This window comes from Tachyglossus aculeatus, chromosome 8, assembly GCF_015852505.1.
Source record: "Tachyglossus aculeatus isolate mTacAcu1 chromosome 8, mTacAcu1.pri, whole genome shotgun sequence".
NCBI lineage: Eukaryota > Metazoa > Chordata > Mammalia > Monotremata > Tachyglossidae > Tachyglossus > Tachyglossus aculeatus.
The window spans coordinates 4,222,501-4,236,425 of record NC_052073.1 but is presented as its reverse complement, the minus strand read 5'-3'; the positions used below and the strand labels follow the sequence as shown (position 1 = coordinate 4,236,425).

General features: G+C 53.0%; 1 protein-coding gene across 7 annotated transcripts in view; it reads left to right on the top strand.

The window, feature by feature from the left end:
* TCF12 (transcription factor 12) overlaps positions 1 to 13,925 on the top strand; it is a 321,095-nt gene that overhangs the window by 304,907 nt on the left and 2,263 nt on the right. For all 7 annotated transcript variants that reach the window (XM_038750651.1, XM_038750650.1, XM_038750654.1 and 4 more), the window contains 4 exons: positions 9,956 to 10,070; positions 10,432 to 10,603; positions 11,834 to 12,066; positions 13,031 to 13,183. In XM_038750651.1, coding sequence (XP_038606579.1) covers positions 9,956 to 10,070; positions 10,432 to 10,603; positions 11,834 to 12,066; positions 13,031 to 13,173 — 663 coding nt within the window. In that variant the 3' untranslated portion in view covers positions 13,174 to 13,183. The remainder of the gene's footprint in view (positions 1 to 9,955; positions 10,071 to 10,431; positions 10,604 to 11,833; positions 12,067 to 13,030; positions 13,184 to 13,925) is intronic.

Sequence of the window (13,925 nt, the reverse complement as noted above, 5' to 3'; positions counted from 1 at the left end):
TCAGAGAAGTGAATTGACTCACCCAACCTCACACAGCAGACAGTAGCTGAGCCGGGATCAGAACCCAGCTCTGTCTGACTCCCAGGCTGTATCCATTAGGCCACTCTGCTTCTCTTGGAAAAAGAGTGCGTCCTGTATCAACCCTGCCTGGACAGGGATGATCGCTCAGGGATTCACTGGCCACCGCTCGCATCAGCCCAAGGAGGTGGTTTCAGGTGAGCTGCCCTTCTTGGGAGGGCGACTTGAGCAATCCTGGCATTCTGGGTTGGGCTCCGGGCACCCCTCAGCCCAAAGCTCCAGTTCGCCGCTCTGCCCCGGCTTGCCCCCCACCGGCCTCCTGGTGATCCCGAGGGCCTATCCCGCCGGCCGTGGTCTCGCTCCGGGTGGGCAGGAGGCGGGCACTCCCGGGAACGGCGGGCCTTTGAAGAGCCACGCGGGCGGACCCCGGGCGTGCCGGGATGGATCCGGGCCCGAAACCTATTGGCCGCTGCTCCGCCGCACACCGGTGGTTCCCAGAGAGGCGGCGCTGGGGATTTCCAGCTCGCCGGGGCAGCCAGAGGCACTTCCGAGTTTCAAGGTGGGCGGTAAGACAAGGCCCCCCACGCCGACCCCCCGGCACCTTTCTGGGAGTGCTAGGGGAGGAGGCCAGGTCCTTCTTGGTGGGCCGAGGGATCTTCCGCTCCTTTGGCTCCTAAGGGCAAAGGAGGGAGTCTTGAACCGGACTTCGCCGAGAAAGCCCATCTGCTCTGCCCGGTGGTTGTGGGAAGGGCGGGGTTGGAGCTCAACTCCGTTCCGATCGATGGATCAGCTGCAGCCTCTGGCTCTCCTAGGAATCACAGACTGGGGAAACTGAAGTCCCAGGCACTCCCCCAACCCCTAACCCCCCTGTGGCCACTGTGCTGTGAGTCGAGAATTCACTCTTCCACTGGATTTGGGGCCAGCTAGCTCCTTCTTGGAAGACTGGTGCAGTGAATAGAGTCAGAAGGCCGTGGGTTCTAATCCCCACTCTGCCACTTGTCTGCTGTCTGACCTTGGTCAAGTCACTTTCCTTCTCTGGGCCTCAGTTCCCTCATCTATAAAATGGGGATTGAGACTGTGAGCCCCAAGTAGGTAGAGACTGTCTCCAACCTGATTTGATTGTATCCATCCCAGCGCTTAGTGCAGTGCCTGGCATAGGGTAAGCACCTTACAGACACCACAGTTATTAGTAAGACTGGGTCCAGCTGGGGTTGCAGCCCAAATGACCAAAGTGGGAGAAAACCGGTCTCGGGAAGAAAGGGGAAAGGTCGTTTGGGTGGGGAAACTACATCACTGGAAGAACTTCGTGGACCATCAGGGGTGAAAAACTGGATCGGGTAACTAAGGGAGGGGATGATGGACCTTTAAGGAAAGAATAGGCGAGCATCCTTTCACACTTCTGTCTACCACAGTTTAGTCTCTCAGCCACCTGGAGGGCGGGGTACTAAACCCAGTGACCTCTTTGAGGATTCTCTGGAGTTCTCCATTCTCAACCCCGATAAGGGATGTGCCCGGGACTCTGGAGACCCTCTTCGTTTCATCAGTCTCTCAGCACCCACCCATATGGACTTTAAAACTCTTTCCAAGTGGGAGTCGGGGGAAGGGGGAGAGAAGGCTTTCATTTTCTACCGTCTGGAGATCATCGTCACCGGCACAGCCAGCCGTCTGCAAAAGTTGGCCTTCCCGGTTTGGTCTTTTCCATCTCCCAACGTGCCACTGACCACATTTGGCTAGGAAAAGGAGGTGATCCTGGACTGTGGGATCAGCATCATGACCACAGGGAGGTAATAGTCCTTGATGGCATTTATTAAGCGCTTACTATGTGCAAAGCACTGTACTAAGCGCTGGGGAGGTTACAGGCTGATCAGGTTGTCCCAAGGGGGGCTCACAGTCTTAATCCCCATTTTACAGATGAGGTAACTGAGGTACAGAGAAGTTAAGTGACTTGCCCAAAGTCACACAGCTGACACTTGGCGGAGCCGGGGTTTGAAGCATTTAAGCACTTACTATGTGCCAAGCACCGTACTTGTATCGCGCTGGGGTAGGTCCAAGATAATCAGATGGGATATAGTCCCCATCTAGTGGGGGGGCTCACAGTCTGAGGGAGGGAGGGCAGATTTCTTACCCCCATTTTACAGAGGGGTTAATTGGCTCACTCAAGGTAACTCAGCGAGCATATAGCTGTACCAATCATTCATTTATTCATTCGATCGTATTTATTGAGCGCTTACTGTGTGCAGAGCTCTGTACAAAGCACTTGAGAGAGTACAACACAACAATAAACTGGCACATTCCCCACCCACAGCAGGCTCACAGTCTAGAACCAGGGCCGTTACCCAGGTCTTCCGACTCCCAGAGGCTCTTGCCTCTGCCTCTCTTTTCGGGACTCAAATTTCCGGCCCGGTCAGCCTTTTCCCACCCCAACCCCCCAGTCCAGGCTTCCCAGCTCCTGGGCTGTGGGCCTGGCGGCGACCCGGCTCAGGCTGGTTCATTTAGTTGTATTTACTGAGCACTTACTGTGTGCCAAGCACTGTACTAAGCAGTCGATAGCCGGTTCTAGCTATCCCTCTCTGCCAGGGTCTGGTTTGCCCCCCTCGGTTCCTGTGGATTCTCCCAAGGGCTCATTCACAGCACATTCGTTCCCCCTGTGTGATTCAGGGCCAGGAGGCGGGGAGACTCTGATGAGGAAAGCAGACACTGAGATCTCTGATCCCGGAGAGGTTCTGAGTAAAGCTGGGCAGGGGGAGGAAGTGGAAATAGCCCTCTCGGATACGTTTCAGAAAGACCTGCCTGAGCTTTGAAAAATTCCACATCGAACAGCCTCCATTGCTTGGGCCGCTGTTGACATTACTGGCACCGGGATTTAGCAGCAGCAAATGAAACTTCATCTACTGAACATTTTAAATCGGAGAGGTTTTAGCTGTTTAACCAAGAAAAAAAAATTAATTAAATTTCCCTAGGAGATGATCTTGGCAAAAGCAGCTAGGAAATGAGTAATTTTAACTCCTTTTTATACGATTAGGGCAACCAGACATGGTTTTCTTTTAACATTTGCATAATCGTCAAGCTGCTTCTTAAAAATCCAGTTGCCTTCATTTCCTGCCCTCTTGGAATCTTGCAGTTTTGTGGCTATCGATCAAAAAGCCGGGACCCTGGCCTAGGCTTCCAGAGCATGTTTTTAGACTGAAGACGTAAATATTAGTGTTGCTCAGGTGCTGGGAAAGAGGGTTTCACTCGACCCATGAGGACTCCGTTGGAAATTGGGGTTCGCTTTTTTGAACTACATTTTTGGTGCCTTGGAAGTGACATGTTTGGGCCTTATTTTTCCCCTTGATTAAAAGAAAAAAAAAATAGAAACTTTTAGAATGGCGAAGTCTTGAGGAGAGACTAGGCTGGCCTGGGCGATTCCTAAGGGAAGCAGAAAGCTATTTCAATTCTCATCCCAACTGCAAGCAGCAGGCCCAGGCCATTTAAGTCTTTCGCCAGCACGTTCAATGTCGGTAGTATTTATTGAGTTCTTACTGTGTGCTGAGCGCTGTACTTGGGAAGGCACAGTGCAGCAGAGTTGGTAGACGCGATCCTAGCCCTTGAGGAGCATACAGTCTGTGGAGGATATTAAAATAGATTATCAAATCTGTATTGTAATCTGTCAAGCAATTGTGTTTATGGAGTATGTGTTGAACTGCTTTATACTAAGTGTTTGGGAGAGTAAAATATAACAGAGTGAGTAGACATGTTCCCTGCCCACAGGGAGCTTACAGTCTAGAGGGGGCGAGAGACATTAATAATAAATAGATTACGGATATGTACATTAGTGTGTTGGGGCCAAGGAAGGGGTGAATAAAGGGTGCAAATCCAAATTTGAGTGCGTGGCTCAGTGGAAAGAGCCCGGGCTTCGGAGTCAGAGGTCATGGGTTCAAATCCCGGCTCTCCCAATTGTCAGCTGTGTGACTTTGGGCAAGGCACTTAACTTCTCTGTGCCTGTTACCTCATCTGTAAAATGGGGATTAAGACTGTGAGCCCCACTTGGGACAACCTGATCACCTTGTAACCTCCCCAGCGCTTAGAACAGTGCTTTGCACACAGTAAGTGCTTAATGCCATCATCATCATGAATGCAGAGGGGAGTGGGAGAAGAGGAAATAAGGGCTTAGTCAGAGAAGGCCTTTTGGAACAGATGTGATTTTGCTCGGGGGTGAGGGGATCACATAATTGTTATATATAATCTACTCTCCCGAGCGCTTAGCTCTATGTGCAGAGCAATGTACTCAATAAATGTCATTGATTACAGAGAGGAAAAATAACAAAGTAGTACTGAGTTGTGATGAATGCAGTGCTTCAGAGGCAGCTTAGGAAGATCCATTGGAAACCTTTTGTCCTCCCCTCTTCGCCGAGGGGCTTTGATTAATATCCGGGCACCCGGATATTAGAACCCTTCTTTCCCAGAAGTTCCAGCCCGCTCTTCCTCCACATTCCACAACCTTGCCCCACAACGATCCCGGCTCAGATTTCGTCCCCGAGGACTCGGAAGGTCTCCCGCCTGCGTCGGGCCTGGGATCCCTGGCCGATTTTCCCGGGAGTTTTCCAGTTGGGCTTTTTTGTTTTTGTTTTTTAAGCCTTCCTACAAGCCAGGCTGGGAAGCGTCTCTGTGACTGGGCTTTCCGCTCTCTCCCTGGCCTCAAGTCAGGTGGCCCCGGGTTTATCTTAATCTAAACGAGTTGGGGAGCGCCGGGAAACAGAAGAGGAGCTTGCCTCCGGCTCTCCTCCCGGTGGGAGAGGCTCTGATGGTTCCCAATGGCCAGGATTTCTAGAGCAGCATTATTCTCCCCGCCACCCCCGAACTTGAGAGCAAAGGGGCATCTCACGGAAACGCCTGGAAAACAGTTTTGAAAATCCCTGCACGCCAGCGGGGTTCTGCGTCGTCTGCTACTGGTCGGGGGAGAGGAGAGGCCTGGGTTCATTTCACTTTTGCCATCAAAAGCACCCCCAAAAGGGGAGTTTTACAGATTGCGGAGCACGTGGCCCCCACTTGATTTTGGATTAAAGCCACGGCGTGCAAAAAAAGTTGTTTCCATTTACAGCTTTGAAACAACCTGAAATGGCCCTTTTTCCTTTTTTTTTTTTTTTTAGCTGCAGGCAGGCTGGACCCTCGTAAAGCATAGGCTCAGTGGGGCCAGGAAAAATGGGGTCTAAAAGCACCGAAATCAAATTGATGGTGGAAATTCTGGCCCCAACGGACTTCAGACAAAAAAACGGCCCCCTGCGGGGGGGGGGTGCCCAGAAATGGCCCCTGAATCAGGGTGGGGCTTAATCCTAATTAAGCGACCGCATTAGTATTCAGGGTACGGACCGATTGCCCCAACCCCGCTTCTTCGAAGTAGGGGCCGCACCAGGGACCTTTCGGTTCCCGTCCCGATCCACCGCCTCCTCATTCATCTGTGCGTGGAGCGGTTAATTAGATTTAACGTTTTTTCCATTGTGGATGCTAAAGCCACTGGTCAGATTAAATGCCAGCAAATCCCTCCGAGGGGGCCCTCCGGAGGTAGGGGAAAGTCGGGGGCCGGGCTGCAGCTCTTATTCTGAAATGGGGCTTCGTGATTATTGAAATTTAGTCAAGGAGAGCGTCCCACCCCCAGCTCCCCAATAGCTGGCTGTCAGCTGTATGCTAACGAGCTGAACAATTAAAACTCCATCTTCCCTGGCTTGCCCCACAGGCGATTGCTGAGACAAAGAAATGTTTGTACACCTGTTGTGTATGTACGTGTGTGTGTGTGTGCGCGCGTGTGCACGCGCAGGCCCATTTGAACGTGTTCTCCAGATTGGAGAGGATCGGAGAAGTGGGGAGTGGAACAAGGGTTAAAGAGAACAGGCAAGTGCTGTGAGCGTTAAATTCTCCAGGAAATGGAAGGGAGACCATTTGGACGGGGGAATCAAGTTACAAAGGGAAAGTTTCTGCTAACTTCATTAAGATGAGAAACTCCAGACTCTGTGCTGGCCCTGGGACGTTAAAGAGAAAAAATTGTAGTTTTGGCTTAGCGTAGCTATGAATGAAAATTAATTCCAAAGCCACTGTACTGGGGGAGCGAGCTCAAGCCCTCAATAAAGGAACCCTATCAAGGAAGGGACATGTACAGATTATTATTAATCATATTTTTTGGAGTGCTTACCGTGTGCAAAGCACTGTACTAAGGGCTTACAGATGCCACGGGGCCCGTTTTTTAGGGTCACAGAACATTTGGGGTTTGGGAGAGGGGTCCAGAGGTGAGTGGAAGCCTCTGTCCGACGGCCTTCTTGGTGATGGAGAGTGTTTATTGGTGGCATCTCAGAAAAGGCTAGAAGTTTGGGAAGTCGAAGGCGCTTACTTTATTTTGGTTAATCCGGCTGCCCCGGCTGGGGTCAAAGGGCATGAGCGCAAGGTTAAAAATCAAAATGTTGTTGGTTTCTGTTTTTTTTTTTAACAACCAGGCGGAGGGTGGGAATTGGATTGCCCTCTCCCCCCCAGAGAAACCATCAAGAGTGACTCCTCGGTAATGGTAACCAGCAGCTCCAGGTGCCTATGAAAGCATCTCGTTTAGATTCCACTCAAGTTCTGTCCTCTTAAGGCTGGGCGAGCACCCAGGCCATCCACGGGCTAGCTGATGGAACCACGCTAGGTACTTTCATCTGCATTTCATCCATGGAAGCCGGTGCCCCAGAGTCCATAACTATACGTTGCCCACGAGCTGAAACCTAGAATTAGATTCGGCTCTCCTTTGGTTTTCAACCTGTTTCTGAATCTGTCAGGACTGATCTGTCAAGCTGTCATTTGACAATTAGCCCTAGATTTTCCAGGGGGCCAGGGAGCCAGCAGCTGTTACATGGCGTCTAGACGGTCATTGCTAGAAATTGTGGTTGTTTTTTAAGGTCGGTCCGGAGGAGACCCGAGCCCACGGAAAAATCAATCGATGGCATTTATCGAGTGATTATTCTGTGAAGAGCACTGTCCTGGGTGTTTGGGAGAGTACAGAAGCAGCGTGGCTCAGTGGAAAGAGCATGGGCTTTGGAGTCAGAGCTCGTGGGTTCAAATCCCAGCTCTGCCAATTAGCTGTGTGACTTTGGGCGAGTCATTTAACTTCTCTGGGCCTCAGGTACCTCATCTGTAAAATGGGGATTAAGATTTTGAGCCCTCTATGGGACAACCTGATCACCTTGTAACCTCCCCAGCTCTTACAGTGCTTTGCACATAGTAAGCGCTTAATAAATTCCATCATTATTATTGTTATTATTATTATTACAATATAGCAGAGTGGGTAGACGCATTCCTCTCCCATGAGGAGTTTGCAGTCTAGAAGGGGGAATACCCCTTTCAAGTTTTAATAATTATAATTGTGGTATTTGTTAAGCGCTTACTGTGTGCCTGGCACTGTACTAAGCGCTGGGGCAGATACAAGCCAATTGGGTTGGACGTAGTCCCTGTCAATCAATCAGTCGTATTTATTGAGTGCTTACTGTGTGCAGAGCACTGTACTAAGCGCTTGGGAAGTACAAGTCGGCAACACATAGAGACAGTCCCTACCCAATGGGGGCTCACAGACTAGAAGGGGGAGACAGAGAACAAAACCAAACATACTGACAAAATAAAATAAATAGAATAGATATGTATAAGTAAGATAAATAAATAGAGTAATAAATATGTACAAACATATATACATATATATGTACATATTGACAGGTCCCAGATGGGGCTCACAGTCTGTCCCCATTTTCCAGATAATGTAACTAAAGCACAGAGAAGTGAAATGACTTGCCCAAGGTCACCCAGCAGACAAGTGATGGAGTCAGGATTAGAACCCACTTCCTTCCGACTCCCAGGCTCGGGCTGTAGCTGTTAAATCATGCTGCTAGGTCAGGCCACTGCAGCCCACAAAGAAGGCCTCTGGCATGGCCTTTTTTGCCACCTTTCTCAGGAAGCCACACTTCCCCCAAGTACTAAGTACAGTGCTTTGCGCACAGTGAGCACTCAGTAAGCACAATTGGTGGATTTAGGTTTTTTTATTTTTTGCACCCCCTTTTTTCAGTGACAGAAGTTCACTGCAGTTCAGCACTATCGGGGCATGGTGGGGCAGGAGGGCCGGGTGCCTGCTCTCCTGGGTGGAGGACCACCAGTTCACGCTGGTGGATTTCAGGGCGAGCTCTTTTCCCCCAGTCCAGCCCACCAGAACAACGTGCTGCCAGCCTCGCCACTCCCATCCCCCTTCTATTTTCGCTCGCAGGAAACCGCGTATATTAAAGAGTAAACTTGCATAAGGGCATTTATCTCTCTCTGGGTAAAACCCTTACGAAGACATGAAAGGTAAAGGCCATATTAATTACTCAAGAGGGATTCAAAGCTCAGCAGTTTACCAGGATTGAAGGATTTATTGAAAAACAGTGGTTCTCATGTGTAACTCCAGGCAATAAACCTATTTAATTAAAGGCTTAATCTTCTAGTTGACATGTTTGCTACTGTTCCAATAAAAAAAAATCTTCATATGTAGCCAATTTTGGTAAGAATACAGGAATTGTTGAATGCGTGTGTGTGTGTTTTCTCTTCCCAGTATGACTGTGTGAACTGCTTAGTGATCGGTTAAGGTGAGAATGAAGTGTTTGTCACTTTAAGATCTTTAAAGATCCAAACTGTGGTTCAAGATCTTTCCAAGTTTTTGTTGCCATGTTTTTTCTTTTCTCTGGGGGGAAAGGTGCTCTGAAAATGTACGTGGAGTTCACGAAGATGGGTAGATTCTTAGAATGGTAGGTATCTAATGAATTGAGATGATGAATAAGAGGTTCCAGGTATACCTGATTTGGGAACATGTGAGCAGCTGACTGTCAGGGGTGGAAGTGATGTTCTCTGTCTCCCTGACTCCACTTTGCTTCCTGTGCCCATCATAGCATCATGCAGGCAGGGCACAGTGTCATTGCTGAGAGAGGGGACGGACTAAGTAGCGTGGCCTAGTGCTGTTATTGTTACAGCTCACCTGTGAGCGCTGAGGGGGCTGGTGGGAGGACAGGTTCAGGATTTGCGGAGGGAGAGGGGTGGACTATCAGGGAGGACTCCTGGAGGGGGTGAAGTTCCAGGAGGACTTTGGAAGAGGAGGGAACTGTGGTCCCCAAGGAGAGCAGGAAAAGAGCAGAAAAGTGGCCACCGTGGGCACAGCACTGTGTATTGGTCACGGTCTGGAGAGGAAGACTGAACCATGAGTTGAAAACAGCTGCCATTGTAAGTGGACCAGCTTCAGGCAGGGGCAGAGGACCCAAGCCACTAGCCCCAAATTCCAAGGGAGCAGGTCAGTTCTTTTCCCCCGAGAATTCCCCCACCCTTTCCTAAATGCCACTGGATTTAGGCAGAAATGAAGGGGGCCTGGTGACACCCCCTCCCCCCCCCCCACCGCCCGCATGGCCTGCAGGTGGGAGTCTGGGAAGAAGGTTGATTTCTCCACGCTCCCTGGAAGACGGTGTGGACATTCTTCTGGGAGAGATCCTCAGCCTGAGGCCCCCGCTGCCCCTCCACAGACTCATCCATTCTTGGTGTCCCCTGGCCAGGGACCTTGGATACAAGTGGTCTTCCAAGGCCTGACCATGAATGCCAGGAGGGCAAGTGAGTCTTGGGCCAGAGCACAGCTGGGCTAGTCACTGGCCCCCCAATAGGGTGGCTCTCAAAGCCTCCGTGAGCCTAAGTCATCCCTCCACATTTAGAGAGGGAAAAGGCATAATACCGAGCAAAATGTAACGTTGCCATTTATTCAAAGAGCGGGTTGCTCCATGGTGGGCACTGGGAGCAGAGAAGACAGGGAGGGGGTCTCCCTGGATTGTATCCAGTAAAGACCCACTTCGAGCCCAGGTGATCGGCTAGGCGTCTTCTTGACATTGATGAGCTTTTTTTTTTTTAACACCCCCCCTCCCCCCACCCCTTGCCTTAGGTGGGAACTCACCGAGAAGAATCGGTCAGCCTCAACAGCAATCATTCGGTCCTGACCAGCTCCGTCCCTGCTGCCAGTACAGACCTGAACCACAAAACACAAGAAAATTACCGGGGTAAGAAGGGGGCTTCTCGACAGTGTTGTGGGAGGAAGGACGCAGTTCCCCCTCTGCCTCTGGTCATCTGCTGAACGGAGAGGCCGGACTCTCATGCTTTCCCGTGGGAATGTTGGGGGGAATCTAACCCAGGCATTGCAGGCATCTAACCCAGGAGATGGGAGGGTCAGCTGGTCAGTTCCCAGACCCAGGTATTGGAGGGTTGTAGATGGGGGCAGAAGACTCCTTCGGTTTCACGGGATCTATTCCGATCCCCCCTACACTGTGAGATGGGCGTGGCCCCTCCACTCCCGGAGCGGGGGGATGGGAGAGCCGTGTCCTGGCCTCCCATGACAGCATGGGTGTCGTCTGTGTCGCGCAGCCTTGCCTGGGGGCCTGCAGGGCCAGGCGGGGGCCGCGGGCCCGGCCGAAATCAAGTCGGAAAACAAGGAGAAGGATGAGAACCTCCACGAACCCCCCTCGTCTGACGACATGAAGTCGGACGACGAGACGTCCCAGAAGGACATCAAGGTTTCATCTCGGGGCAGAACGAGGTACCCAGGCGTCCGCTCGGCCAGGCCTCCTCTCCACTTCCCTCCCCTCCCCCAACTCCCGAGAACCCCGAGTACCCCACCCCCCCACCCCACTCCACGAGGACGGGGGAGCAGAGCAAAGGCCGAACTGGGATGTTGGGCTCGGGTGGGGAATAAGGTCTGAGCTGCACTGTGCTGAGCGGGGAGCTAGGGAAGGGACACGCGACTGTCAATCAATGGTATTTATTGAGCGCTTACTATATGCAGGCATTGTACTGAGCTCTTAGAAGAGTACAGTATAACAGATACATTCCCTGTCCACAGTGAGCTCACTGTCTAGAGGGGGGATGCAGACATTAATATACGTACACTAGCCGTAAAGTGGGGGTGCAGGGGTGGCCTGGCCAGGATAGCAGGCAGATTGGGGGTGTTGATCAGGGAAGCCTTCGTGGAGGAGCGGAGTTTATAAGGATTTTTTTCCACTGGTAAATCTGAACTTGCAGTCCAACCTAGCCTTCCCCCGCAGACACCCTCATCAGAGCCAGTGTGTGGAAGCCCAGATAAGAGGCAGCAGTCCCCCAGTCTCAGAAGACATTTTGACCCAAGTTCATGGTTGTAAAGGAGCCAAGCCCTCCCCGAATGTGAACCGACTCCTCCGCCTGGTGGTTTTGGACAGAGACCTTCCTGGGGACCTGAAGGCGGGGGGTCAGCGGGGAGGAGGGTTAGGAAGGGGTACATCTCGATCCGGTGACACCAGGGCCCCTGCTCTGTTCCCATCCGACCTCTGACCACACCAAGAGGGTGCCAAGTGTACCCCCTTCCCGGGTTCAATGACGACTGCAGGACGTAAAGTCCGGAGATGTGCGTTGATCGCCCAGAATCTGAAAGCCCTGTCCAACATTATGTCCGATGGCTGCAGGGAATGGGATTCCCTTCTCTCCCCCTCCCATGGCATCATTCAGTTACCAATCTGCGGCCCTGAGTGCTTTTCCTCTCCCTCCAGACTCCTGTCTTGGTACTTCCCTTGCCTGTTTCCGCCCCCAGAACTCCCCACATTTTTCAAAACCAGCGCCGATAAACTCAGCTGGCTCCCTGCCCCGAGCGGGCTGAGAGAGGGGTCCCAGCTAGGGCCGCCCCGCAGTTAGAAGCTGAGCTTCATCCCCAAGCTGTGTCCCAGTCCCCCCCACCCCTCGGTTCCCAAGGAGCAAGATGGGGGCATTGACCTTTTTCGTATGGGCTGGGGTCTTGCAGCAGCACCAACGAGGACGAGGACTTGAATCCGGAGCAGAAGGTGGAGAGGGAGAAGGAGCGGAGGATGGCCAACAACGCCCGGGAGCGCCTGCGGGTGCGGGACATCAACGAGGCCTTCAAGGAGCTGGGCCGCATGTGTCAGCTCCACCTGAAGAGCGAAAAGCCCCAAACCAAACTCCTCATCCTCCACCAGGCCGTGGCAGTCATCCTCAGTCTAGAGCAGCAAGTCCGCGGTGAGAGAGAGCCCGCCGTTCTCGGCCCCCACCCCGTGACAGCCGCCTGTCCGTCTACCCGCCCTAGCGTGCTGCCGCCGGAAAGGCTGGCGATGGGTCGGACGTGATCCCACGTGGGACTCACGGTCTTTAATCCCCCCATTTTACAGTTGAGGTAACTCAGGTCCAGAGAATCGACTTGCCTAGGGTCACACAGCGGACAAGTGGCAGGGTCAGCATTAGAACCCAGGTCTTCTGATGCCCAGGCTCTTCCCACTAGGCCATGGAGTGAGCTGCCTGACGCTCCTTCCTCCAGCTTTCCTCATGGGGCTTAGTAGTAGTAGTGGTATTTTCGGTAAGTGGTTACTATGTGTCAAACACTATTCAAAGTGCTGGGTAGATACCAGTAAATCAGGTCAGTCCCTGTCCTACATGGGGCTCACAGTCTAATTAGAAGAGAGAACGGGTATTGAATCCTAATTTTTTACAGCTGAGGAAACTGAAACACATAGAAGTGAAGAGACTTGCCCAAGGTTACACAGCAAGCAATTGGGAGAGCCGGAATTAGAACCCAGATCCTCTGACGCCCAGGCCCTTTCTCTCAGGCCATACTGCTTCCCGGTTCATTCGTTCATTATTCAATCGTATTTATTGAGCACTTAAGGCGTGCAGAGCACTGTCCTAAGCGCTTGGGAGAATACAACAACAAACAAGACACATTCCCTGCCCACAGTGAGCTTACATCTAAGGGGTTATTTTATGCTGAGCATGGCAGGGGTCAGGTGGGCATCTCCATGGGGCCAGCCTGGCCCCCCAGCTCAGGTGCTATATGCAGAGCAAGCATGGACCCCAGCTCCAGTCGGTAGAGGGGTGGCGGTGGGGTAAGTTTCCCTGTTCCCCCTGGGCCCGGGGGGCTGGCAGGAGAGAGATCAGGCCAGGCACCCCGGGCTGAGGCCGAGGCTATGGCTGCCTTCTTTCCGTACAGAGAGGAACTTGAACCCCAAAGCCGCCTGCCTTAAGAGGAGAGAAGAGGAAAAAGTTTCTGCCGTATCGGCAGAGCCACCATCCACACATCCGGGTGCCCACCCTGGGCTCAGTGAAACTACCAACCCTATGGGTCATATGTGAACACGGCCAGGTAGGATGGGGGGCCCCGGGTGGGGGCCGAGGGAGAGGGGTGGGCTGCGGGTGTTCCCGGCTGCCATCCGCGATGGGATCCTGGAACACGGGGTGTTGCTCCGGAGTTGCCATCAGGAAGTCCCGCTGCCCCAGAGCGGCGGTCGCCGAGTGGCCTTGAGGGTCCTGGCGGGGAAACCACACTGGCGCTACGCCCCCCCCTCCCCTGCCGCAGACCCCACCCTCAGCAGCCGGTCCAAACCCCTCTCGGCCGCCTGACCACTCAGCCTCTGGAGCTCTGGTTGGCACCCAAGGGTGTCCCCTAATGAATCCACAGCCTGTTTCTGGGGAGACCCCCAACTTCCTTCTGGGCCTTCCCTAACTGTATGGAGAGGACCGTCCCCGCTCCTGCCTCCATCCCAACAGGCTCAGGGAATAATTGCCGGTGTCCAGCCCCCACCAGTTTTCGCACCCTGTATTTCCCGGGGGGCAGAAGCGGCCAGGGCACCTCAGTGGGTTCAGTCCGGCTTCGCGATGGGCTGAGCCTCCCGTTAGCCTCCCTCAGCCTTCCCCGAAGGGCTCGGAGGCAGCGGCCGGGTGGGCCCTGGGGGTGGTTAGCTGGTGATCCGGGGCTGGGCCGGCTGTCCCCAGGGACCCTCCGTCCCCTTGGGCCTGCCACGGAGAGGGAGCAGGAGGGGAAGGGAGGGAATTGGACCCCCCACACAGAGCAGTGCCGGAAAGCTGGGGGGTGGGAGGGGGCATTT